The sequence below is a fragment of the Gekko japonicus genome, unplaced genomic scaffold (genome assembly GCF_001447785.1).
Source record: "Gekko japonicus isolate JY-2015 unplaced genomic scaffold, Gekko_japonicus_V1.1 scaffold32, whole genome shotgun sequence".
In the NCBI taxonomy this organism is placed as follows: Eukaryota; Metazoa; Chordata; class Lepidosauria; order Squamata; family Gekkonidae; genus Gekko; species Gekko japonicus.
This window is the reverse complement of record NW_015167527.1, coordinates 33918-61387: the sequence shown is the minus strand read 5'-3', so window position 1 is coordinate 61387 and position 27470 is coordinate 33918. Positions and strand designations below refer to the sequence as shown.

At 44.5% G+C, this 27470-nt stretch overlaps 1 protein-coding gene across 1 annotated transcript in view; it reads left to right on the top strand.

Annotated features, from left to right (window-relative positions):
• The window catches only part of SUSD6 (sushi domain containing 6), a 94417-nt gene that overhangs the window by 61491 nt on the left and 5456 nt on the right, over window positions 1-27470 (top strand). The window contains exons 3-5 of the mRNA XM_015413291.1: window positions 19480-19677; window positions 20792-20930; window positions 24988-25415. Coding sequence (XP_015268777.1) covers window positions 19480-19677; window positions 20792-20930; window positions 24988-25415 — 765 coding nt within the window. The remainder of the gene's footprint in view (window positions 1-19479; window positions 19678-20791; window positions 20931-24987; window positions 25416-27470) is intronic.

Genomic DNA, 27470 nt, shown 5'->3' with positions numbered 1-27470 from the left:
TCCCTGGGTGTGTAAGAAAGAGGCCACAAGAACTAAGCACTGAGGCAACCCTTCCTGCCCTCCCTCTCATGATCTGCCTAAGTTCACAGAATCCGCATTGCTGTCAGATGGCCATCTAGCCTCTGTTTGAAAACCTCCAAAGAAGGAGAGCCCACCACTTCCCAAGGAAGCCTGTTCCACTGAGGAACTGCTCTGTCAGGAAGTTCTTCCTAATGTTTAGCTGAAAACTCTTCTGATTTAATTTCAACCCATTGGCTCTGGTCTGACCTTCTGGGGCAACAGAAAACAGCTCTGCACCATCCTCTATATGACAGCCCTTCAAGTAGTTGAAGGTGGTTATCATATCACCTCTCAGTCGTTTCCTCTTCAGGCTAAACATACCCAGCTCCTTCAACCTTTCCTCATACGACTTGGAGTTGTCAGCTAAAGCTCTGTAGCTCATGGTGAACAAAATATTTACACACAGCAAAACTTGTAAGCATCTCGGACCGAAACAGCTGTGCTAGTATCCTGCTTTGAAGATGCTCCAAGGCAGCAAGCCTTGACTGTACAAATACACAGTAGAAGAATAATAACAAAGTTTGAGTCCAGTGGCACCTTTAAGACCAACAAAGTTTTATTATTTATTAGCCTGATACCTGTGCTTCGCTACAGTATTTAAGTTCCGTAAATCCAGTTATAATACTGATGATGTGAAATTTGAAATGTGACATTTGTTGTAGGAATTCTAATGGAGAAGATTGTAGTGTAAGAAATGAAGTGAGACGTGTACTTTTTCTCTCTCTACTGAAGGACCTCTCTCTAGACCACAGTGGTGGTTCTGCCCTCAGGTGCTAGGATCACCAGGCTGCTTGATGAGCTCACTCTGGAGCAGGCCACATAGAAATGTCCATTTAAGAAGCAGTCGTCTGTTAAGTCAACTGAAAGTGATGGCCTCTCTACTTGTGTTCCTGGATTGTTTTGCTGATATGGAGACTGTGTTGTTCTGAGCACCTCAGGGTGATCTTGCTGGTACTTGGCCTGTGCAGCTCAGTGCACTGCAGGAGTACTATGTGCAAATGTCTTTGCCGCATTCCTAATTTGCCTCCTCCTTGTAGTGTTGGTGTATCTGGCTCCACATTTGCCAGGAGCTTTCTTGGGGGCAGTAAGAGGTGAGAGGTGTGAGGGAGTGGTGATGTGGTGGACATTTCTTCAGGTTCATGAGGGAGGCACGCATTGAAATGGCTCCTAGAAATGTCCTTACACAGCCATTCACTGTTGACTGCTGAGTTTTCACTGACCCATGGAACTCATCAGCTCAAGGTGTTTGAGAATGTTCTTTCCTCTCTGCAAGGAGCTGCTGCCAGTAAATAACATTGTGTGGAAAGAAGAGATCACAAAATTAGAGCCCCTTCATGTGTTAAGTGGGGCAACATATGTTTCTGAAAGTGTGTACATTTTCCAGGCACAATTTGAACAGCCAGTTCTTAAGGCTCTGAATTGCAGAGGAGGCTATTTACACCTGAAACAACAGCCTGACCATCTAGTTCAGCGATTTTCCTTGGCAACACCCCAGTTTTTTAACAATAATTTCAATGAGTTTTGCAAGGTTCTAAAAAAAAAAATGAAGTGCATTTGCCTTCAATTAAAAAAACCTATAAGCCATACAGTACCTTTTTCCTAGTTGAATTTCTAAATAGTAAATATGTTGGCTTGGATCCTAAGAATCCTTTCCCTTGCATGAGAAGCCAGGAGTTGAATTTCACAGAAAACATCAAAAGAAAGTGTGGACTCAGAGGTTTGGAAAGTTGCGTTCCACTCAGAATTTTATTAAACTGCCATTTGTAAAGTACAATACTACACAAATGTTACTTTTTTGCCCATTTTTTTTAAATGGTAATTGCTTTTAAAATATTTTACTTGGTTTTATTTGACACTAGCAGTAAAGCCCGTTGTGAAAGTAATACAACGGGATCTAGAAAGAGGCTCTGGGGGAGTGCTCTGGCTTTGGGCAAACAGTGTCAATTTGCTGTGGTGACCTCAGCAGGGTATAATGACAGAGTCCACTGTTTTCTCCAGAGGAACTGATCTCTGCTACCTGAAGAGCAGTTGTAATTGTGAGTGATCTGTAGCCCTCACCTGGAGATTGGCAGCAATTGTTACCCAGGACAAAGTGGCTGGTTTGGAGGGTGTAGTCTATGGCATTCTACCTGTCTGAGGTCCCACCCCTCTGCAAACCCCACCCTCTCCAGGCTCCACCCCTCAAATCCCCAGGAATTTGTCAGCATGTAGTTGGCAACCCCATCTCCTTCCCAGCTAACCATCAACCTACCATTATCTGCCCCTTTGACTTCAGCTGACTTCTGCCCTCCCTTCTGCAGAGCAGTTGTAATTCTGAGTGCTCTCCAGCCCTCACCTGGAGATTGGCAACAATGGTTCCCTATGTGGGACTGACTGGTTTGGAGGGTGGAGTCTATGGCAGTGTACCTGTCTGAGGTCCCACCCCTCCTCAAACCTCACCCTCTTCAGGCTCCATCCCTCAAATCTCCAGGAATTTCCCATCTGGAGTTGGCAACCCTATCAGGACTGGCCCCAATGTGTTTTCTCCCAAAGGCCAAAGTAGGTGACAGGACCAAGCTTAGTTGCCTACCAACAGGCATTGAGGGGAATGTAGGGTTGCCAGCTCTAAGGAGGGAACTACCTGGAGTTTTGGGGGGTGGATTCTGTAGAGGGCAGCATTGGGCAGGGGGGGGCAGAAGGACTCAGCAGGTCTAATGTCATAGGGTCTACCCTCCAAAGCAGCCATTTTCTCCAGGGGAAACTGATCTCTGTCATCTGGAAATAAATTGTAGCAGTGGGAGATCTCCAGGTCCCACCTGGAGTTTGGCAACCCTACGGGAAAGTGTGCTGCACAGCAGGGGGTTGAAGAGAATGGTTTGATGGCTGCTGGGCCAAGATTGGCAACAATAGTTCCCCAGGAGCAAATAGCTGGGTTGGAGGGTGGAGTCTATGGCACTGTACCTGTCTGAGGTCCCCATCTCCCCAGGCAGCTTTTAAAACATGATCCTGGGACCTACACACCACCAGACATTCCAACTGCCTTGCGGGGGGGGGGAGTATGAGGTGTGGAATGGAGTGAAGTCCAATCAGCTTCCATATGCAAAAGACCTTGAAGGTTCCATATGCAACTGACATGCCAACTGCCTTGCGGGGGGGGGGAGTTTGAGGTGTGGGATGCAGTGAAGTCCAATCAGCTTCCATATGCAAAAGACCTTGAAACACTGGGCGGGACTGCACAAAGCAGCCAGTCAACCCAGCCAGCGTCTTCTGACTGACAGTTCAAGCGTCCATACACTAAAGGAGTGCATTTTAGAACTTTGGCACCCACTACTCAATTATATATAAGGAGAGATGAGCCTTCGTGTGCAAACATACTGCAAGAGAAAAGTCTTCATGACATTATTCTCAAGACTTTCCTAAGCCTTGTTTTGTTTCAGAATAGAGCTTTGAACAGGTATTTTGGGTGCTATGTGGGGAACTGGCAAAGTATGAAGTAAGAGGCTCCTAGTGCAAATGTTGCCTTTAACATAAATATACTGGGTAGCTTCTAAGCAAGCTGTTACTTTCTCAACCTCAGCCCCTCTTTAATGCAAGGATCTTAGTACTGAACTGTATGCAGAAGTCTCTAAGGACTGAAAACCAATGCTGTTACACAGTAGACCTTTGGCCTGCTTGTATTCTTTATAGTAGAAGGCCCTCTTCACTTTTCTACCCTTTCTGTGGCCAAACCAAACTTATCTGGAGGACAGCTGCAGAGCCTGTCAAGCGTGACCCAGAGGAGACACTGTTGGGGGCAGGGAGAGGGTTTACAAAAAGCTCTGATTAAACCATCTGTGTAAGGGCACAGCCAGAACTTCTGTCACCCAGGCTCTGCCCCAGGTCTTCTGGTGCTATGCTTGTAATAACATTAGCATTTCAATAGGAGAATTACCATAACCCCCAGGTTCTGAGGGGGAAACCATCTACCTCTTTATTGAAAAGCTACTTTGTGCCTATTGTCCTGTTGATCGACATGCGCAGCAGATATGAAAGCAAGAGCTGAAAGTTGTGTTAGAGAGAGAAAAACAGCTGGCAAAGAAATCTACCATGAACCTAAAATTTCAAGCATCTAAAATTTAAATATCCATTTTGAAGTGCACGAGAAGCTGTTACAGGAAATCACTGGCCAAATGGAGGGAATAGTCAAGAGGTTTGTTACTGTACTAGAGAATGCCAGGTGTGTGTTATCCCACTCTAGTTGAGTTTTTGTTCTTAATAACTGAAATAAGGGCTACTTTTTGAAATTCCGTCCCTTAATTTTGTTATGATACTTAAAATCACTAGTTGCTTGTAAAATTATTTTCTATTCAACGCTTGTTAAAGGTTGTGGTGGTGACAGTTTAATGTGCAACTTTCATGAAGTATGGTGGTGGAAATTGACATCAGGTCACAGCCAATTTATGGTTTTCAAGGCAAGAGACATTCACAGGTGGTTTGCCATTGCCTGCTTCTGGTGTTCCTTGGAGGTCTCTCACTAGCCAGGGCTGACTCTGCTTAGCTTCTGAGATCTCACGAAATTGGACTAGCCTGGGCCATCCAGGTGAAGTATACCTGTTTTCAACTGAGAACTCAGGTGGCATTGAGCATAACTCCCCCAGATCAGTCTTTTCATGCAGTTAGATGAATTCCAAAAAAGATCAAGAACAGCTCAGATAGAGGTAAGTCATAGTAGCAGGATGGTAGATCTGCTATACAGAGGTGTATATTGGGCAGAGTTCCCTGGAGTGTGAGTGACCTGTGATCCAACCTAGATAATCGTCTAAGTATATCTTAAAACAGACTAGAATTCTTAATTAGTGTAGTAGGTTCTTTCAAGACAGCATCCAAGAAGCTCTGTGCATATTATTCTGGGACGAACTACTGAACTCTGGTGTCTGATTTGTTATGTTTAGGTGTATATATATTGAGACATTAAGATTAATAGAATACTAACTTTTGTGATCTGTGTGGCTTGAACCACTTTAAACCTTGTCTGTATAGATTGGGGGTGAGGGGTTGTCTGAGGACAACTGTCCTGAAAAAACCTCTGAACTTCTATTGTGCCAGCAATCTGGGACTCGGTTTTCTAAGATGGATCCTGTAGAATCCTAAGAATTTGAGCTTCTTGTAGTGAGAGAAGCATTTCGTCCTGATGACTACAAAGAAAAGTATGAAATCATGTGGGAAGCTTACTTTAAAGAGGTCCGAGTGGGATTTCTAATAGCCAGGAAAAGAGTGAATGAGTTCATAGGTTGAGAATAAGAAGCAACTCTTCTTCTTCATTTGGGCCTGAGTGTTATTGATGCACTGCACTGTAATGAATTCACCCCAAACCTCTGTCATGATGTTAACTGCATTGGTGTGACTATTAGTTTTCTGCTATTTAAATGTCAGAAGCTAGCTTTCTGCAATTTAAATATCAGAAGTTGTATGAAGTGTATAAATCTTCCAGTCATACAGTTGAACCACCTGTTAAGTTTTTCAGGTAATCTTGATATGTAGAATACAGGGTGTCTTGTGCCCCTATGTTCTATAGTTCTCTTTGCTTTGGAGGACTGGGCCTGAGAAGTACTTTAACAGCTTTTGGGATCTGATTATTGAATCACTTATCATATTGGAAATGTACCAATAACAAACTTGAAAGTGTGAGAGAACTTTTGACCATTTTTGGCACAAGTTGTGATCTTAGGTAACTACCTCTTTGGCTATGTCTGGCCTGGTTTATTTAGTGTTTGAATAAGCCCCATCAGGAAACTTGTGTCAAACTGGTGTCATTTCTCCTACCAGAGTTGCTTCATGTTCCCTTTAAAATGGTTTGAATAGGCAGAAAGTGTATACTTGGTTGCCTTGCTACAGTAAATGTCAGTGTTTGCAAACAATGGCCCTTGTCAAATCATGTATAAGTGTGATTATTGGAGGGAATTCCTGTCAGGAAACCAGCAAGATGGAAAAGAATAGCTTCCTTTTTAACACACTGACAAAACTGTCCTCAACATCCTTCTTTGAAAACTTCAGCCCTGACTTTTATGGATGGCTTTCCTATCCCAAGATCCAGGTTTCCTTACAGAGGGCTTGTTTCAGTTTATTTGTGTTGTTCAGCTTGCTCGCTATGGCAGCTGAGGCCACTTCAGTGGGGTTGTGATCTTCACTGTAGCACTGTCAATTTGCAATGGCTTTGTAACCTCACTCTCACCAAAGGCCCCAGTGAGAACAACAGGAGCTATTGTGTTGAATTTTTAACTTTGTAGTTCACCTGCTAGATGATAGAGTTGATAACAAGAATACACACAAAACTTGTTTTTTAATCTGTTATAATTGGTCTACTAGACTATTACAAGCATAAAAGTTAATAGTAAATATTAAGCTCTTGGCTGCTCAAGATTGTATCAAAATATTAGCATTAATTAACCACTGCTTGTAATAAGCATGTGTTAAAAATGTGTTATCAATTAAGTGCTGTATTCTAGTTCTAGCTTATTTTTATAGTTTACAAAATGAGATTCACTGAAAATGTGCACAAATCTATATAGCAGAACACACTTTAAATACTGTAGTTATTTAGCCTTGCAAATAACGACTAAAGAGGCAGCCAGTCCACCACTGGCTCCCTTGTCTTGATCTTCCTTTCCCTCACTTACTCTCATGAACCTACTACATGATTTTATTTTTATTATTTTTTAGCCTCCTCTAACATGTTGTTGTTGTTGTTGTTATTGTTATTGTTATTAGAATCGCTCTGGGCAATGTAGAACAATGGATAAAAGCATACAAACCCTACAATTAAAATACAGCAGTACCAATAAATAAAGCTAAATTCCAGATGGCGAACTAAAATAATTTCCCATTCCAGACTGCCTGGCTGCCTCATGGGCAGGTGAGGAAGAGGGATGACTGATCTGGAGAGCAGAAGAGGGTGCCAGCAAGAGTGAAAGCCATTGCTGCCCTCAACCAAATGGCCCTGTAGAGAGTTCCACCAGGTCAGGGCCAGGACTGAAAAAGCCCTGGCCATGGACGGATGGACATCTTTGGAGTTTGGGGACCACCATCTGATTGGTATCCAAGCATAATGCTCTCCCGGGGACATACCACAGTCCCACAGATACGTTGGTCCCTGACTGCTCAAGGCCTTAAAGGTCAACTCCAAAACTTTGAACTTGACTCTGAATTCTACTGGAAGCCAGTGCAGCTGGCACAACACAGGTTGTATGTGTCCCATCTGTGATGTTCCCGTCAGGACCCACGCTGCCGCATTCTGGATCAGCTGAAACTTCTGGGTCAACCTCAAGGGCAGGCCAATGTAGAGTGAATTGCAGTTGTCTCGCCTGGAGGTGACCCTTGCCTGGGTTACCGTGGCTAGGTGAGGATGTGGCTAGAAAGGGGCCAACTGTTGAGCTTGGCGCATGTGAAAAAACACCAACTTGGCAATATGTGCAACTTGGGCCTCCATAGTCAAGGAGGCATCCAAGATCACACCCAAACCCATGACGGACTGCGCCGGTGTCAATGATGCCCCATCTAGAGCGGGAAGTCTGTGCCCCAACCCTGAACCCCACCACCACCACAGAACCTCCGTCTTGCTAGGATTCAGTCTTAGCCTGCTCTTTTTTAACCACCCCACCACAGCCTCTAAACCCATGGCCAAATTTTGTAAGGTGGCAACTGGGTGGCTGTCCAATAACAGATATAAGTGGGTGTCATCCGCATACTGGTGACACCCAAGCTCAAAACTCCACACCAGCTGGGTGAGGGGATGCATATAGATGTTGAACAACATTGGGGAGAGAAGCTCCCCCTGTGGGACCCCACATATTAAGGGATCCCTAGAGGACATACTCTCTCCCAGCACAATCCTCTGTCCCCAGCTACAGAGAAATGAGGTAAGCCATTGAAGGGCTGTCCCATGAACTCCCACACCAGTGAGGCGGTGGGTCAAAAGAGCATAGTTGACCATGTCAATCACTGCTGTGAGATCTAACAGCAACAGTAGTGCCGACCTGCCTCAGTCCAGCTGTCTACGCAGATCATCTGTCAGGGCAACCAACACCATCTCTGTCCTGTGGCTGGGGTGGAAGCTGGACTGGAATGGATCCAATGCTAGTGTAAATTTACCAGTGTGCCTGCATTCAGAAGTTCACTTCCAACCACTTCCAATCAAGATGTTCACTTCCAGTCAAGAGTGGTGTTCTCATTCAGTGGGGGAAGTCATCGAAGCTGGTTAGGTCATGCCTCCTCTCACTCCAGGCAGGGCTATGTAAATTTTTGTGACTCTACTGGATCAGAACGAGGCTGATCTCCAGTTTGGATAGCCCTACAGCTCCAAGCAGGTTGCTTGAGCCTAGCTCCACTTAGATTGATCTGTAACAAAGATGGAAGATGAGAAAATGAAAAAGGTCCCCAGTGTGGGATCGAAGAAGAGAAAGGAGCCCTCAAAAGAAAAGCCTCTCCCTCCTGAAGGTTTGGGCATAAGAGACTGGCCAACGGGAAGTATTGAAAGCTCAATGAGGGCAGCAGCGAAGGTTGATAGACCCGAAACTTTGGGTCTCTCAACAGCCCTTATTTTGCCAGCATTTGAGACTCCCGAAAAGACCACCCAGGCTGTGATTGGCACGTTGGAAGCTTAGATAGGCAGCTCTCCATGCCAAGACTCGGAAGCTTCTGTATTGGCAAGGAGCATGTGACACGGGCCTGTAGGTGAGAAAACTCCCCCTTCTGAATAAGAAAGATCCTTGTGGGTTCAAAGCGGGGGGGAGGGGGAGTTCAGGTGGCAGTGGAGTCAATACTTCCCCCTCCCCCCAGCCCACTCCAGCGGCCTTTCCCAGCTTAATGTTTGGGAATACTGCAGGATCCAACATGGCACCCATGTCATTTTCCCCATGTTTTTCAGGTAGGAAGGTCTCAAAAGCAACCATCACACATTGAATTAAGCTGTGTATTTGTAAGGCATATGAAATGCAAAGTTTAAGGCCTCCTTTAAAAATCACAGCACATTCTACTAGGGTGGCAGCAGCATTGGCAGCCTTCTCTAAATGAATTTGCAGAGCAGCCACCTGGTCCTCTTTCTCCATTTTCGTTAGACACTGTAGGATAGATCAGCTGGATTCTGCTGAGGCAGCCTTTGGTTGAAGGGTGCTGTGGCATGTGGTATAAAAAAGGAAAAGAAGGTAAAGGCCTGACCACGAAGTCAGCTTGGATGACTTCCCCCACTGAAGGAAAACAGAGCATTGGAACCCACCTGAAGGTGTCTTCTCTTAGGTGGGTCAAAGTCATCCACTTCCCACCTCCCCCACCCCCAAAAAAGGAAAAATATAGACTAAAGACCATATGGACAAAGTGCTGATGTGGAGCTGAGCTATGTTATGACTGGAGGTTCAGCCTCCTTCTGATCCAGTAGAGTTGCAAAAATTTGCATAGCCCTGCCTGGAGCAAAAGGAGGCGTGACCTAACCAGCTTGGATGACTTTGCGCCACTGAAGAGAAGAAGCCTTCAGGGAGGTTCCAATGTTTCGTTTCTACTGCCAAAGAAGCAAGCCACTTTTTAAACTGAGCATTAACTTCCCTAACAATAAGGTGCTACTAATTCCTAGGTTCTGGACCTTCTAAATGCCCAAGCAGAAGTGGACACTAATATATCTGTTAAGCAGGAAATAGTTGGAAAGCCAAGGAGCACCAAATAGTGGCATGTTGCAGGTCCATAGCAGGCCACAATTATGTAAACATTACTAGGTTTAGTTTAAAAAAATGTCCAAGTTTCTTATCGGGCTTGGAGCGCTATAGTGAAAACTACTAACCCTGTAAATTTCATGCCTATGTAATTTCTCAGACTACTTTTGGATATTTAATAAGTTTCAGAACAGCAGGCTCAGGGTGGGTTACAACCAATTAAAACAGTTAAAATACAGCTCCAATAAACCAAGTAAAATCACAACACAATACCAGGACAACAAACATTCTTGAGATGGCAATTTCCAGAAGTCCAGTTGAGTCTGTATGTATGTCAGATGGATCAAGGGTTAGGCTGGAGATATTGAACACCTATAACTATCTCCATACGTGGGGCAAAGCGAGGTGGTGTGTGTGTGGGGAGGCCATTATGCATAGATGTCTGTTGCCTCAACCAAAGGCCTGGCAGAACAGCTCAGTTTTGCAGGCCCTGTGGAATTGTAACAGATCTCACCTGGAAGAGCATTCCACCAGGCTGGGGCCAGGGTTAAAGAGGCCCTGGTCAAGGCTAAAGGGATGTCTTTGGGGATGGGGACCACAAGAAGATGCTGTTGAGAGGAACACAAGGCTCTCTGGGAACATATGGGGAGAGTTGGTCCTATAGATCTGATGGCCCTAGAGTTCACAGGGCTTTAAAAGTTAGCACTAAGACCTTGAGTCTGATTCGCTATGGAACTGGTAGCCAATGCAGCTGGTGCAGTACTGGCTGTATGTGTCCCCCATAGATGCTCCAGACAGGAGGTGCATCGTTGCATTTTGTACCAGCTGAAGCTTCCAGATCAGGGACAAAGGAAGCCCTGCATAGAGTGAGTTGCAGTAGTCTAGAGGTGATTATTGCATGGATCACTGTGGTTAGGTTGCAGGGGGAGAGGTAAGGGACCAATTTGCCTGACCAGCCGAGGATGGTAGAAGGCTGACTGGGCAACAGACATGACTTGGGCCTCCATAGAAAGTGAGGCATCCAACGTCAAGCCTAAACTACTCAGCATTGGCGCCGGCACAGGACCCATCTTGGATGGATTTAGTTTCAATCAACTTTGACTAGGGTTGCCAAGTCCATTTTAGCTCCCAGCCGGGGACTTTGGGGGGCGTTCCCGGAGGGGGCGGGGCATCCCTGACATGATGACATCACATTGGGGACATCCGCCCCTCCGCCCGCCCAATGGGCACATGGGGAAACACCAGCTCCCTGCAATTAAAGGGAGCCCCTTTAAGTGCAGGGAGAATGGAGAGGGGTGGCTGCGGGTGTTGGGGCTTGGGGGCAACAGGTAGAACCCCCCAAAAAGCGGGGGGGCCTGCCAAACCGGTGGGTTTGGCAACCCTAACTTTGACACAACCATTGAGCCATGGCCTCTAATGCCTTGGCCAATCCTGGGGTGGAGCTTGGTCAGCTGTTCATCAGCAGATACAGTTTGGTGTTATCGGCAAACTGATAACAACCCAGCCCAACCCCCCAGACCAGCTGGGTGAGGGGGTGCATATAGATGTTAAATAACATCGGAGAGAGAATCACTCCTTGAAGGATGCCACAGATGAATGGGTATCGTGGCGAGACCCTCTCCCCAAGCATCACCCTCTGTCTCTGACCATGGAGAAAGGAGACTAGCCATTGCAAGGCAGTCCCTCTTATCCCCACATTGGCGAGGCAGTGGGTCATGAGATTGTAATCAACCATGTCAAACACTGCCATCAGATCAAGTAATAACAGCAGCGCTGACCCACCTCGATCCAGGTGTTCCAGAGGTCATATGTGAGGGTGACCCAGCGCGGTCTCTGTCCCATAGCCAGAGCAAAGGCTGGACTAGAATGGGTCATACAAACATAAGAGAAGCCAATGTTGGATCGGGCCGTTGGTCCATGACCAAGGCGTCATTCAGGAAAACCTGGAGCTGCTTGGCTACCATGCTCTCAACTACCTTTCCCAGGAATGGAAGGTTTGACACTGGGCGATGGTTGGTTGGGTCCAAAGGGTCCAGCAATGGTTTTTTAAGGAGCAGTATCACTAATGCCTCCCTCAAAAGCCCTGGAAAAGTCCCTGAACTCAAAGGCAAGTTAATAACCTCTCCCAGGGGGACCCGTATTCCATCACTGCAAGCGTTCATTATCCATGATGGGCACACATCAAGGAGGCAATATTAATCTATGAAATACTAAATGAAGATGAGGAAGGGACTTGTTACAACAGTGATGTGGTTTCTGAAATCATGAAACAGTTCTAGGAGCAGGACTGAAAACTGTTCAAACAGTGACCTTTAACTGCAAAGGTTTATAGCATGTTACAAAATAGTGTTTTAAAAGAAAACTATCCAGTTCCTAATTGCGGCAGTGCTGGCAAGACTTCTCTATGGTTGACTGGTCATGGCAGAGTGTTAATAAGCATACAGTATTTCTAGTGTTGCAGCCTGTTAATTAAGATAATTCTACTCAATGCTGCTTGTGAGTCACCAGCTGGTGACTGTCTTGGTGCAAGACTGTAATTAGACTTTATTCCCCTTTTTGGTGTCTTTTATTAAAATGCTGTTGAAAAGACTGAAATGACTAGGCATATAATATATTACACCGCATAAGTGCTTGTGTGTAATTACATAAATGTGCAGCTGTGATTACATAGATAAATTCTTTTTTTTTAAGTGTGATCTCATTTACCCACTTTAGTATATAAAAATAGTCTTGTCTACAGACTGCATCCTTGACAGGGAAACAGTAATTTCCCAATCATGCCTTAATGTGAAGAAAAACCCAGGGTGGAGTAAAAAATGCTTGTTTCAATTGGGCTGTGAATTCAGTAAAACGTAGGCTGAAGTTCAAAATAAAATGATTTATTTAAAAAAAGGGGGAGGGGGAATAAGGAGTAGAATATAGACTAAAACAGTCTTTTGTGTGACATTTTTATACTTCTTACGCACAGAAAATATGTTTTGTGCACAACCACAACAACAGAGTCCTTCCCATTATAGGCAAACTTCTATCTCTGACCTCTGTGTTTAGGGTACAAGCCTTTGCAAAGTCATCTACAAAACAGTCTGAGCTTTTCCAACACCAGCTACTATGACAAGTTCAGGCAGAAACTTTTTCTGCAGTTTTGCCCTTCTGGGATTTCAGAAGCTATCTGTTAGCATGGTAGAGAAATCTGACCTTGTAAAAAAAAGAAATGTGATGATTTCTCCCAAATATGGGGGCAGGAAATTAAGATCCAATGAAAAGCCCTTATGATTGAAATCTGGGCTGTTGAGTTTGAACTGCTACACTGAACTTGAGTTCCAGGTAACACCATTTATGTATTAAAATGAAATCTGCCACTACTATTTAACAGATGGTTCTGAATATTTTGGGAGAGAGCTGCAAAGGAATGGAAGGTTTGACACTGGGCCCAGCCCCAGATTTACCTAGACTGCCACATTTATAAGGGTGATAGTGGGTAAGGGGGCAGGGAGAGACTAATGGTGTTAGAGACTGGATTTCTTTCAAGACAACTTGGTGTATAGCAGGCTTGGAAGCTTGTGTTTGCACTTCAGGAAGAATGAGAGATCTGGTACACAGTCCCTAGTTAAAGTATCTGTAGTTCTTTGTAATGTAAATGTGGCTATAAGCAAGCTATACTAGTCCCAAAAGTAGTTTTATTAAGAAGCCATCAGTAGCATGTGGTATTGGAGACTGCTAGACTGATCATATCCATGCTGAGTATACCTTGCCAGGACCAGTTCAGAATTTTATAGTTTATTTTACTGCTTTGGGCCTCTATCATATTGTGATGGGCCCAACACATAAAAGAGCTCACACACTGGATTTAATTTTTTGCACTGAGCAATTGAGGGAAGGCCTGGTCTTAGGTGGCAGATTCAACCAGCAGCATGATCCGACCACTACTTAAAGCCAAGGTGAATGTGTCTCCAACACTCTGCATGAGAGAGGGCCTGGTTAAAATAGTTCACCCACAGAGGCTCGTGAATCCTACTGGATCCCAGAACACTCTGGGTGAATTTAGGATCCCAAACACATGCTTAGCTGAGGCTGTAGTAGGAGTGTGGAACATGAAGCTCCTTGATGATATCAACAAGGTTGCCCCTCTATGACCACTCCTGCCCCTGGGATGTAAACTGGCCCCTGTTTTACCACAGACCTGGGTGACCTGAAGAGGGCTAGGAGATGTCTAGAACAATGCTGGCAGCAAACCAGTACCCATTCTGATAGATTACACTATAGAGCCCATTGGAAGACCTATGAAGCAGTAGTGATGGCAGCAAAGAAATGTTACTACCCTGCTACATAAGCTAGCTCATAGCCATCCCAGTTGTTCAAAGTAGCTCAGGAACTGCTGATCCAAAATCTGAGCCTATATTGTTTAAGGAAGAAACAATTAACGGTGATATGCTTGTTCAGCTTTTTACTAAAATATCAAGAATATGCTCCGATCTGGATGTCAGTTGTAACATAGGCACACCAGAATATAGGACTAATACACCACCTGTCTATTCATGGATCATTTTGTCCCGGTATCTGTGATTGATGTGGACAATATCCTGAGACTGATGAAGGCCACTACTTGTACCCTGGATCTTTGCCCATCCTGACTGCTAAAATCGTGTAACAACCACATCAGCAAACCCTTAGTATCTATTATAAACCAGTTACTACGTCTGGGCACATTCCATGACCTCTCAAAGAGGCAGTTATCTGTCCACCACTTTAAAAACCATCCCTACAGAAAAATAATGTGGCCAATTATTACCCAGTCTCTGACCTTCCCTTTCTTGGCAAAGTGATGAGAACAGTGGGGGGACTATGGTGATCTCACCCTCTTCCCTTCCTCACGCACAGGATTTTCCCTTAGTTTCTTCTTTCTTGCTGAGCAGCCCCTATATCTATTTTCTTCTTAATTGTTGGTCTATGACTGTCCCACCCTGTGAAACAATTATATATTTTGATGCTGGCCCAGCCCAGAGACTTGAGGGAAGAGACAAAATTACCTGCTTATATTCTACTCCTGTAATGGCACATGAGAGGCTTTTGAAAGTTCAAAAATAAACAAAATATTTTATTTAACTTGGAGGAGAAAAGGTCAGGTGGAATGAGGGGTAGGATGTATGAGGTGACCTGATAATAAAAATGGAGGTCACTTTGTAATCACACTAAATCCAGTTAATATTTTGCCAACAAATAAGTGTTTTTGCTTTTCAACAAGGTCTTTGACTCTGAGGAGAGAGGCTTTCTTTTCATTTTCTGCTTTAATTTGCAAGCATAGGTTTCTGAGTTTCATTGGCAATTCCAGTTTAGAAGGCAGGAACATACAACAAAGTTCCTAGTCTGTAAGACAGCCCCTTACAGCTGATCTGGCCACCTGGAACCATGCCACAGTAACAGCAAGAGTAGACTACTGTAATATACTGCACGTTGGTTTCCCATCAAAATCAATTCAGAAACTTGGTTGGTGCAGAATTCTGTGGCTCAGCTATTATTGAGAGCTGGATGGAGCATGCATATTGCTCCTGTCTTACAGGCACTTCACTGGCAGCCCATCAGTTAGTGGGCTCATTTTAAGATATTAGATCTCACATACAAAGCCTTTCATGGTTTTGGACCCTCTCCCAGTACTCTCTGCCTCGACAGCTTCGCTCAGTCTGCAAGTGGGCAAAATGAAGAACTGCCTGTACATGTGCCTTCTCCATTGTGGCCTGCACCCTATGGAACAGGCTGTCTGAGGAAGCCAGGAAGGCTTCCACTCTCCTGGCTTTCCAATATCTATGCAAAACTGAATTATTCAAGAGGGCTTTTGTATGCAGGCAGTAGAGTGCACTGTACTAAATTTTTCACAAAGTTACTTGGATAATGGTCTATACAACTATGAATAGCTTACTGAAACTGAAATGGTTAGGGTTGTTCTTAGTTTAGTTAAATTAGGGGTTCAAGTTGAGGATCCAAATTGATTGGCTGACTAGTTAATTATTTGGCTGGTCATCCATTTTATAAAACTGATTATAGTAGGAAGTATTGGCATACTCTGATATGAATTTGACTTCTGATTATTGATTTATAAGGTTGATTTGTAAAATTGATTAATTGTTAAGCAATTATATTATTATTATTGAGTAGCGATTAATCACCAGCCTTTTTGAAATTACTGGCTAAGTGTAATAGATATATTAACAATCAGATTAGGAGATTAGTTGTAGATTGAAGAACCTATAATCAGGGAATTTACAGATCTGTGAGCAGGAGAGATTAGGGTCTTTAGAGTTCAGCAGCACTGAAGCATATCCACTACAGGCATTTGTACTGTATTGTCAGCCAGCCAGTTCTACGGACAGGTCTGAGGCCTGGCGAAGATCCCCAGATATGGTGCTGACAGGGCAGGGGATATCAGTGCTCCTGGGGAGGGGAAAGTATAGCAGTGGGAACAGGCATAGTTACAAGGGAAGGAGACAGAGAAGTAAACTAGCTTGGTCTCCTTCCAGCCTGTGTCCCATCCTGAAGGTGGTAGGTAGTGGGGCTAGGTTAATTGACCCCCCCCCTCCATCACTGGTGTTGTGTAATGCCAGGTCTATCAATAATAAAACCATGGTCCTTTGGGACTTCCTGTTCGAGCAACATGTAGACCTGGCATGCATGACCGAAACCTGGGTGCGAGATGGGGAGACAGTAGCTCTCTCCCAGTTGGCTCCACCCAGGTATTTGGTCCTCCACCAATCACAGACTAGGGGGTGGGGGGCAGAGTGGCCCTGTTCATTCGGTAGGCTTACTCCTTCAGGGCGCTCCCACCGCCAAAGCTTACAGGCACTGAGTGTGCCAGCCTAGTGTGGGAAGCCGGGGAGAGTTTGGCTATTTGGGTGGTGTACCATCCACCCAACACACGGGTAACTAGTCTGCTGTCCCTAATGGAAGCTGTGTCAAGCTGGGCATTGGAGCACCCTAGACTGATAGTCCTGGGTGACTTCAATGTCCATGCAGATGATGCAGTCTCCATACAGGTGACAGACCTGGTGTCGTCCACGGCGGCACTGGGACTCTCCCAATATGTAATGGTTCCCACTCATTGGGCTGGGCACATGCTTGATTTGATCTTCGCAGCAGGGGTTACAGTGGCCTGGATCACTGCTACGGCAGTGCCATGGTTGGACCACCATGCCCTGTAAGCCTGTCTGAATGTTTCACCCCAACTCTGTTTGCACGGTGAGTGTATTTTAGCTTCCCTGTGAAGCCAAATGGACCCTATGCAGCTTCAGATGGCTCTCCAGGACCTGATGCCCCCAAGCGGCTCTTTGGATGAGCTCGTAGAGGACTGGCACAGCCAACTTTCTGCAGCCATCAACGAGATAGCTCCCCGATGCCCTCTGCGCCCTCGCTCTAGGCTAGCTCCTTGGTATACCCAGGAGCTGTGGCTCATGAAATGGAGGCTAAGATGGCTAGAGAGACACTGGCGGTGTACACACAATGAAACTACAAGAACATCTTACAGGACATTTATGAGATCCTATGAGATGGCAATCAAAGCCGCAAAGAGAGAGTTCTATGCAGCCACGATTGCGTCTGCAAGCTCACACCTGGCCCAATTGTTTAGAACTATTTGGTCTTTTACAGTCTTGCCACAGGGCAGACCAAATGCTAGGGAACTGGACATTGGCTGTGAGGCTTTTGCGAGCTATTTTGCAAATAAGGTCTTGTCGCTCTTCCCACCACAATTGAGACAGTGAGTGAATTCTAGGCTCCATGCATGTCTTCTAGTCCTATTTTGGATTATTTCAGTCCACTCAGTCTAGAAGAAGTCAACAGATTGCTCTCGACGGCATGCCCAACCATGTGCAGCCTTGACCCGTGCCTTTCATGGCTAATTAAAGCTGGTTGTGAGGGGTTTCGAGGTGCCCTTAGGGAAATTATTAACAAGTCCCTCTCAGAGGGACTGTTCCCGGGGGCACTCAAGAAAGCGATGGTCCACCCTCTCTTTAAAAAACCATCCCTGGATCTGGCCGAATTGGTGAACTATTGACTGGTTTCCAATTTGCCCTATTTGAGCAAATTAATTGAGGGAGTGGTGGTGATACAGTTGCAGGGCTTTATGGATACTTCCATGCTTTCGCCCAGGCCATGAGATGGAGACAGCACTGGTCGCCCTCACAGACGACCACCTTTCCCTGCATGTTCCCCAGAGAGCACTGAGGTGGTCTCAAAACCGTTTGGCCCTCCCTGGACCGAAAGACGCCAGACTGGACTCAACCAGGGCCAGGGCCTTCTCAGTAGCAGCTCATACTGGTGGAATGAGCTCCCAGAAGACATCAGGGCCCTGCGGGACCACTTACAGTTCCACAGGGCCTGCAAAACAGAGCTCTTCCACCAGGCCTTTGATTAGGAGCCGCTACCAATAACAACTGAACTGTGGTAGGGCCTTCTGTGTCAACATCAACAGCCTGTGATGTCAACAACAACAGCCTTTGGCCACATTCTTTTGTTACCATCTTATCATGATCCATGGGGATCATAATGCAATGTTACCGCCACTAGCACTTTATTTGTTATCTGTTACGTATATGAGTTTTATGATGTTGTATTGTGTTTCATGCATTTTAACTTTTTAATGTGAGCCACCCTGAGCCTGCCTGGGTGGGGAAGGCGGGATACAAATCGAATTAAATAAATAAATAAATAAATAGGATTCTGCTATGTAATTTTTGCATAATTTGCCTTGAGTCCCAGTGAGAAAGGTAGACTATAAATAATTTAAATAAAATAAATTAATTAACAGCTAAGATCCACTACATGCTAATGCCTGTGAAGTGGTACATCTCATTGTCATTCCTTGGTTTGGTACTAAAATAGAAGAAAGTAAGCCGGGAGGAAGGATTAGAGCAACTGCTAGTAAATTTTCTGTGCACTGATAAAAAAGTTAGTTGGTCATGCCACATATGGCTCTCTTAAGTGTAAACTGCCGATTATTTGCAAAGGTATGTAATGTAATAAAGCCTTGACACTGTTTAAAAAGTGAAAAGCACCCTTGGAGAGCCGTGGTTTTGATCAGAAGAACTGTAGGACATGGAGATGGTTATGGTTAAACGCCCCCCCCTTTTTTTTTTGCTTTGGCAGTCTCTCAAAATGTACAATAGAAAAGCCACATTTTTTGAGCAGAAAAATGTCCAACAAATGAAAAATTAAGTGTCTGTACACTCTCTGCTGATTGAAATGTTGTGAGGCTGCAATTCTCATTTTTTTTAAGAGAAGCACCTTCATTTGCATACCTTGTCTGCCAGTAGCTTTGGGCCAGGCTGATCTTTCCTCACTAGTGGCCTTGCTTGGGTGGCAGTGGTGCAGTTGCCCCACGGCCATCAGTCTTCTGTCTGGTCATAGAGGCCAAGTGTCATTTCCAATCACTCCTGCAGCCTTGGGGCAACTGCTGGAGGAGATCCAGCTGCAGTGACTGATATCTGTAAGTAGGTCCTTGCCTGGTCTCCTGTGGTAAATATAAAACTGATTCCAGGAGACCAAGTTGTACCTCTGTCACCAAAGCATACTGAGTCCATTCCCCCAGCCAGGAAGTACAATGAATTGACATACTGCTACGCTGTGTGGGAATCAGTGGTGCTCTGTGCTGCTTTGCCAAAGGTTTTTAATAGTGTCTGTTTCTTATCAACTCATGGGGGGGATCTGGTTTTATTTCCTGCTGGCTTTCAGGCTCAGTTTGCACTCACTGCTTGCATCATACCTTCTTTGTTTGTAGCTTGTTCACAGCCACCGGAGCCAGAGAATGGGGGTTATATATGCCATCCAACATCCTGCAAAGACCCACTGACATCTGGCAGTGTCATAGAGTATGTGTGCGAAGAAGGTTTCATGCTGAAAGGAGACTACAAATACCTGACCTGCAAGGATGGAAAGTGGGACCCAGTCATGGAGGTGACTTGTAGGCTCAGCCAAGGTTAGTTAAGCATTGTTGTACACGGAGTTTCAATGTTCTTGTCCAAGCTTTTCAAGTAAAGACTTCTAAATAATACTATGGCTAAACTTGAGTAAACCTGAGGATGTTGTGTTTTTTTTTTAACCACTTTCTGTCGTGGGCTTTATTCAGAGAATCCAAAGAAGCGTATTTTGGTGAGAATTTTGCTATCAGTCTCTAGGTTCTCATACCATCCCAATAAATCCACATGGTCTCCTAGGGAGTAAATTACTGTTAGAGCCATTTTAAGTTGGTAGTGTAAATACTGAAGTAAGATTGGAGTTAAGAGGTCATTAACTTGTTGGGGCAAATTCCGATGCTGCTGGATTGCCTTCTGCTGCAGAATGCTGCATTCTCTGCCTTTCCTGTCTCGGGAACAGCTCTCATGTAGTACTGTTGGCTGTCTTTCCAAAAGGAAGTGGACAGTTATGTCATGCGAGATTTTGCTGTGTTGGATAGGAATTCCTTTCCCATGAAAGAAAGCCAAGAAGTCTGCAGGAAAATGTTTGTCATGTTGCTTTAATTGACCGTGAGGTTTGGGCCAGGAAGGAGGGGAAGAGTGTGAATAAAAGTTCATGGAAAAAGAGCACAAATTCCATGTAAGCTGGATATTGTGCTGAAACTAATTCAGTATTTAAAAGGGGTGTTGGGGTGCGGAGCGTTGCACTTTTTAAAGAAAGTTAAATACATTCAGTGTATTGGAATTACAGCTCTGAATCTCAGAGTCTGTTGTCTTTCTCAAAATACTTCACCAGTATGATTCATAAGGCAGCAACTCAGTTATCCAGACACTGTGTTCACATGGCCATGTTTGCTCAATACAGTGAAAAAAAGGCCAAATTATGTCAGTGAAATGGTGTTGTAGTGAGTGTCACTGGTCTAGTAGACACACTCCTGCTCCATGGTTGTTTTAATACATTTGAGTCTGGCCAGTTTCACATGGTATGAACTGAGGTCAGGTTTGCCAGATGAAAGCAGGACCGTGATTGTAATTCTGCTTGCTTGCCCGGCTTGCAGTCTTTTGTGTGGTGCTGATGGCAAACAGCTGCTTCCTGAGATGAAACCAGTTTAAAAATCATTTGCTTTGGCTTTACAGATAAAGATTCCCCTCCAAGTATAGGAGTGCCCACTCTATCCATAGTGGCTTCCACAGCAAGCTCAGTGGCCCTCATCCTCCTTCTAATTGTACTGTTCGTTTTGCTGCAGCCAAAGTTGAAGTCTTTTCATCACAGCAGGTGAGTTCGTGGGGATGACCTTCAACTGAAAGGCAGATGCTTGTGATTGTAATCGCTTCAAGGAGATCCAGTGTATGTCTCTTGCTTACATTCTCACTTTCTTTTCCAGCTGCCTTTTTTCTTCTTCTCTCAATCTTATTCTTCACTCTTAGGCAACTTTTTTTCTAATGTTTTTGGAAGATACAGGATCCATTGTCAAGAAAGTAAATGGATGTATTTGTCCTCCACTAGTTAACTCTTTCAGCGTTCCGTGCGCCTTGGTGTTTAGTCATGCTGGGCACATGACCACGGAAACGTCTTCGGACAGCGCTGGCTCTTCGGCTTGGAAACGGAGATGAACACCGCAACCCTAGAGTCGGACTTGACTGGCTTTCGAGCAAGGGAACCTTTACCTTTAGTTAACTCTTTGCCAAACCCTGCTAGCCATGTTTTATGGCTGGGAGTGGCTTAATAAGCCTCATGTTCCCTGAGAGGCAGCAAAAGTCAAGGGCTATAAAGACTGTATTTGGCTTTAGGATGTTCAGGTTCTGGAGGTCCCTCATACTGACAGCATTCTTGCCATATATGGGGGAAGATTCAACCTTGGTATTTCTTGAGAAAGTGTTTCTCATGTGTACCATTTTAGATGTGGACTTAGCTGTAGGAATCGGGTGTGTATATCTTCACTAGCATGGCTAGTAAAAACAGCAGTGGGCACGACAGAAGTTTCTGTTTGTTTAGTACAGGTGCTACAGAGTGTGGGGCTCTGAATCATGTCTGTGGGAACTTGTAAAACGTATCTCTTGATGGGATGGAGGAAAGGCATGACTTCGAGAGAAGGGAATAGTTCTTGCCATCTTTAATAATCCATAATTTAAACAAATGGCAAGTGTCTCAGATACTTGTTAAGGAGCACAGTTTTTCCCCATGCCCAGTATGTGTGTCAAGAACAACTCTTTTCTTAGTGAGGAGGTGACGCTAGGGCTGCATGCACATGATACAACACAGAAATTGTGAAGAGTGCCAGAAACATTTGTGGTGCGCCTCTGTCTGTCTGTCTGTCTGTATGTCTGTCTGTCTGTCTGAGAGCAGGCAGTGAAGACCATGGTAACAAGCACTGCTTTGTTTCTTCATGGCTATGACAATCCTGTCCCATCTGCTGTTCTGACTTTTACACTCTTCAGTCTTAATGTAAATAGAGATCTGAAACTTACGTTCTGACCATGTAGTCCTCCAGTGTCTTTTCTCATTTGCTTTTGAATTAATGACTAAAAAAGGAGTTGGTTTGTGTGCACAGGCCTCTTCTCTCCTTTCCTCCCCCCAGCTTCCTGGCTTGTTCCAGTAATTCTGATAGTTACCATAAGCTATGAACTGCAGAGTCACTGAAGCTTATGTTCCTGTTTGATTTGAACATTTAAAATAACATTCAGTTCTCGACTTGGTTTTTTGGGTTTGTGTCTAAATTAGAACATTCATTTCAGCACTCTTGTGTGAATGGAACTGGGTGGTTTCAGTTGAATGCCCCTTTTTGCTGAAGCCTCCCCACCCCACCTCAGCCCACCCCCACACAACACCACTTGAATCCCTGACCCTCGGCAGCAGCTTTTCAGGAGGCTGAGGGAAGGGGGAGGAGATAAAATTCAATCTGGAAGATTGTACCCAACCCAGAATCAATGTATGGTTAAAGTCTCGTAATAGCTTCTTTTTCCCCCCTCCAGTTCACCATAAATTGTAGTAATGAAATTCTAAAACTCATATTCACATATGAGAAATATTAGTATTCTTGATATTCCTAAATTCCAAATACCAGTATGGAATTTGGATTCCGGCCTTTTTCAGGTTTCTGATTTTTTGGGGTCCATTAATTCCTATGGGGAATGGCTAGGGGAGTTGTTTTTAAAGGTTTCTGGGTGGCTAGGGGAGTTATTTTCAAAGGTACAGGCACCAAAATTAACAGAACTGATATCAAAGCACAGAATCCCAACAAATGGAAGCGGGGGGGGGGGGATTTTGCAAGGAATGGGAAAAAAACCGGGATTTTGCAAGTACTGTGCAAAAAACCCAGAAATGGAACACAAAGGAAGGCTGCAAAGAAGAAAACTTCTTGAAACTGACAAAACTTATCTGAAATTGACAAAAAGCATTCCAGAAAAGTGGGGGGGGGGGAGAGAAAGGAAAAGATACTGGTCTCTGGGAGCCTGCAAATGCTGACTCCCAATCTTCCCAGTAGTTCCTCAGTATTTCTGGGATTTTTTGAAACTATTGTTTGGGGTGCTGAATATACTCAAAAATACTGATAAGGTATTTTTCGGGTATATCTTTGGCCCAGGTGTATCTGAATACACACCCCTGTACTGGTCACCAGATCATATATTAGGGAAGGGCCTCCAGAGAGCCTTGAACACTAATATCTTTTGTCTTTAAGAAACTAATCATTGAAGATTATAGGGTTCTTGCATTCCCTAGAGGTCTGACAGCCTTAAGTTGATTAGACTCTTCCCAAAACAATCCAATAATAGGAAGAATAATGTTTTTATAATGTTTTTCGTTAAGGAACGTGTATTTTTATAATGCAAGCAATCAAGCTTTGTGCAGTATTTTTCCATCTTCTTTTGCTAGTTGCCCTCACATTAGTCTTGTAACACCTATAAGGTTTGATCCCATCCAACTTTCCTGTGGGTAGAAGGAGTGCAATTTTTGCCAATTTCTGCCACCTGCTATAGGCCTCAGACTCCCCCATCCCTCTTGGAGCAGCTTGGGGGGTATTTTGTGCTGCAGCTGGAGGAGAGCATTGAGAAAATTGTTCTCCACTGATGGAAATGCTTCCATCAGCAACATCTATGCTATGCTGTATCTATTTTGTTGTTTCAGTAACTGTGATGTTGATTGCATATGGCAGAGGAGTGTAATTGGGAAACACAAACAGTCAGTGAATGGACAGGGCAAAGAGAATGAAAATATGGGGAGGCCCTGCAGGTATTCGCACACATTTCTTTCCATCTTGCCTGCCGATGCAGAGCCAGCCACTTACCAGGTTAACTCAGATTTATGACTTGATAAATCTGATCAAATATAAGCCACCATTTGTACAGGAGGCTGCTTAGAACAAATATCTCCAGGTAACTTAAGTAAGGAAGTTGATCCATGTACAGCAGGGATGGGTAATAAAGAGTGCAGATGGACCACCGCATCAGATGCTAGCTCAACATGCACCCTGGGCTGTGGGCAGGAGCTTGAGCTGAACCTGTATCCTTATACATTTGAGAAATGGAGACTTCAAATGCGGACTTTTTCTTCACTCAAGTACTTGCTCAAGTCCTAAATGACACCTCTCCCTACATGGGCTCTGCAAAATGCCAGTCAGACAGCAAGAGCCAGAAGTCACTGACCATACAGTGCTTCCTGCCCTCACTTTGGTATCTAGAGGGGAGAAAAACTGGTATCCAGTGATGGCTGCAAGCAGGATCTCTGCACTGGTTGGAAGGAGCAAAATAGTTCAGCCCCTATTTTGTGTTAGAAAGGTTTGGATTAAAAATGTTAGCTCATACCTGCACTTAGGCGCAGATAATTCGTCATCTCTTGCTTCCCTGCCCTGAGATACCCTTGCTTAAGCTGGCCATCTAATGCATAAAGTTTTCTTTGCAGTGCAGGTGATTTGAAATTTGCTTATGGTCAGTACACAAAATGTTGAGCTGGTCCCAACTCTTGACTTCATTATGACACGGTGGTCCTGTCCACACTGAGCCTTCAGGCACTTGCCTGAGTGTGTTCTGTGACAATCAGCTTCAGTTTCTGTGTAATTCCTTTCCTGGTGTTGTGTGAAGCAGCAAGAAGAAGAATGAGAACAGGCCTTTCAACAAACCTTAGTAAAGCAAGAGTTAACAGTTGCATGGCGCTGCACAGCAAATTTAACCATATATGTGTCCTTGCTACCAACTGAATTAAAGGCATATCCAGCTGTGAAATGAGCAGGGTGTGGAGAAATTTGTGTGTCTGAAGGAATGTTAACTCTAAGAACTCTGCCAGCATAGCATTCTGCAAATGCTAAACATAATATTTCTTTAAAATCTGAATGCAGGCGTGATCAAGGTGTTTCTGGGGACCAGGTTTCCATCGTGGTAGATGGCGTTCAGGTGGCTTTGCCATCCTATGAAGAAGCTGTTTACGGCAGTACTGGGAACTTCATCCCTCCCTCAGATTCACGAGTACAGATTGTCCTGTCAGAGGGAGCTGGACAGAGTGAAACAAGGGAGATGCAACAGCCAACACCGGACCAAGTGGATCGTAGCTGCTTTGCTGGGGGGGATGAAGTCCCTGGACACTCTGGACTATGTGAAGCGGGCAGTTCTCACCATTCAGAGGCTGTTCTAGTGCATCAAGCCACCTCCTCCTCCTGGGTAGCTGGTATGTCTACTAGTAGATCCGGGCACAAAGAAGCTCCAGACTCAGAAAGCAGTGATGTGCAAAGCCTTCTATCACTCACTTCCTCAGAGGACTACACAGATGGTAAGCAAATAAACATTCATATATGAACTTCTGCAAGTTGGAATAAGAATATAAAATTCATAATTATTTTAGAATGCTATCAGCTGCTTCAGCAGAAAAGTTGCATTGTATATGGATAAAAATATTAAGGACCTCTCAAGAACATAAGAAGACCCCTGTTGGATCAGACCAGTGGTCCATCTAGTCCAGCAGCCTGTCTCACACAGTGGCCAACCAGTTCTTCTGGACAGCCAACAACAGGGCATAGAGGCCAAGGCCCTCTGTCACCATGGCTAGTAGCCACTGATAGACATATCCACCATTAATCTATCTAATCCCCTTTTAAAGCTGTCTATTCCTGGGGCCATTACTACATCCTCTGGCAGCAAATTCCACATTTTAATCACTTGCTGCATAAAGTAGTATTTCCTTTTGTCCATTTTAATCCAGCATCCACCAGCTTCATTGGATGCCCTAAAGTTCTAGTATTTTGAGAGAGAGAGAGAGAAACGTTTTTCATTGTCCGCTCTCTCCATTCCATGTATAATTTTATAAACCTCTATCATATTTCCCCTTAGTCATCTCTGTTTTTAAACTGAAAAGTCACAGACTCTTCAGCCTTTTCTCATAAGGAAAGTGCTTCAACCCCCTAATCATCTTGGTCACCCTCTTCTGTACTTTTTCAGCTCTGTGATGTCTTTTTTGAGATATGGTGACTAGAACTGCACACAATATTCCAAATGCGGCTGCACCGCAGATCTATACAGGGGCATTAAAATATCAGCCGTTTTATTTTCAATCCCTTTCCTAATAATTCCTATCAGAGTTTGCCTTTTTTCACTAGTGCAGCACACTGGGGTTGACACTTCCATTGAGGTATCCACTTTTGTTATTGTTCAGTCGCACAGTCAAGTCTGACTCTTCGCAACCCCATGGACCACATCACGCCAGGCCCTCCTGTGTTCCGCCGTCCTCTGAAGTTTGCTCAATTTCATCTACGTTGCATTGACAACACTGTCTAACCATCTCATCCTTTGCCATCCCCTTCTTCTTTAACCTTCAATCTTTCCCAGCATCAGGGTCTTCTCCAGTGAGTGCTCCCTTCTCATTTGGTGGCCAAAGTATTTGCGCTTCAGCTTCAGTATCTGGCCTTCCAGGGAACAGTCAGGGTTGATTTCTTTTAGCATTGACTGATTTGATCTCCTTGCAGCCCACAGACTCTCAAGAGTTTTCTCCAGCACCATAATTCAAAAGAATCTATTCTTTGGTGCTCAGCCTTCCTTATAGTCCAACTCTCACAGCCATACAGTACTACTGGGAATACCATTGCTTTGACCATATTGTCTTTAATTGGCAGGGTGATGTCTCTACTTTTTGTTATGCTGCCTAGGTTTGCCATTGCTTTCCTCCCAAGGAGCAGGCGTCTTTTAATTTCATGGCTGCAGTCACCGTCTGCAGTGATCTTGGATCCCAGGAACGTGAAGTCTGTCACTGCTTCCACGACTTCTTCTATTTGCCAAGGAGTGATGGGGCCAGATGCCATGATCTTAGTTTTTTTGATGTTGAGTTTAAAGCCAACTTTTGCGCTCTCATCTTTTATTTTAAGCAAGAGGCTCTTTAGGTCCTCTTCATTTTCTGCCATTAGAGTGGCATCGTCTGCATATCTGAGGTTGTTGATCTTTTTCCCAGCAATCTTAATTCTAGCTTCTGAATCATCTAGGCGAAGATTTTGCATGATGTACTCTGCATATAAATTAAATAAGCAAGGGGACAATATACATCCTTGTCGTACTCCTTTTCCTATGCTAAATCTCATCTCTTTAAGGACTTGCCATAGTTTGTTGTGATCCACACAATCAAAGGCTTTAGCATAGTCAATGAAGCAGAAGTAGATCTTTTTCTGGTACTCTCTTGCTTTCTCCATAATCCAGCAAATGTTGGCAATTTGATCTCTAGTTCCTCTACCACATCGAAACCCAGCTTGTACTTCTGGCAGTTCTCTATCCACGTACTGCTGATGCCTAGCTTGTAGGATCTTTAGCATGACCTTGCTAGCACGTGAAATGAGTGCAATTG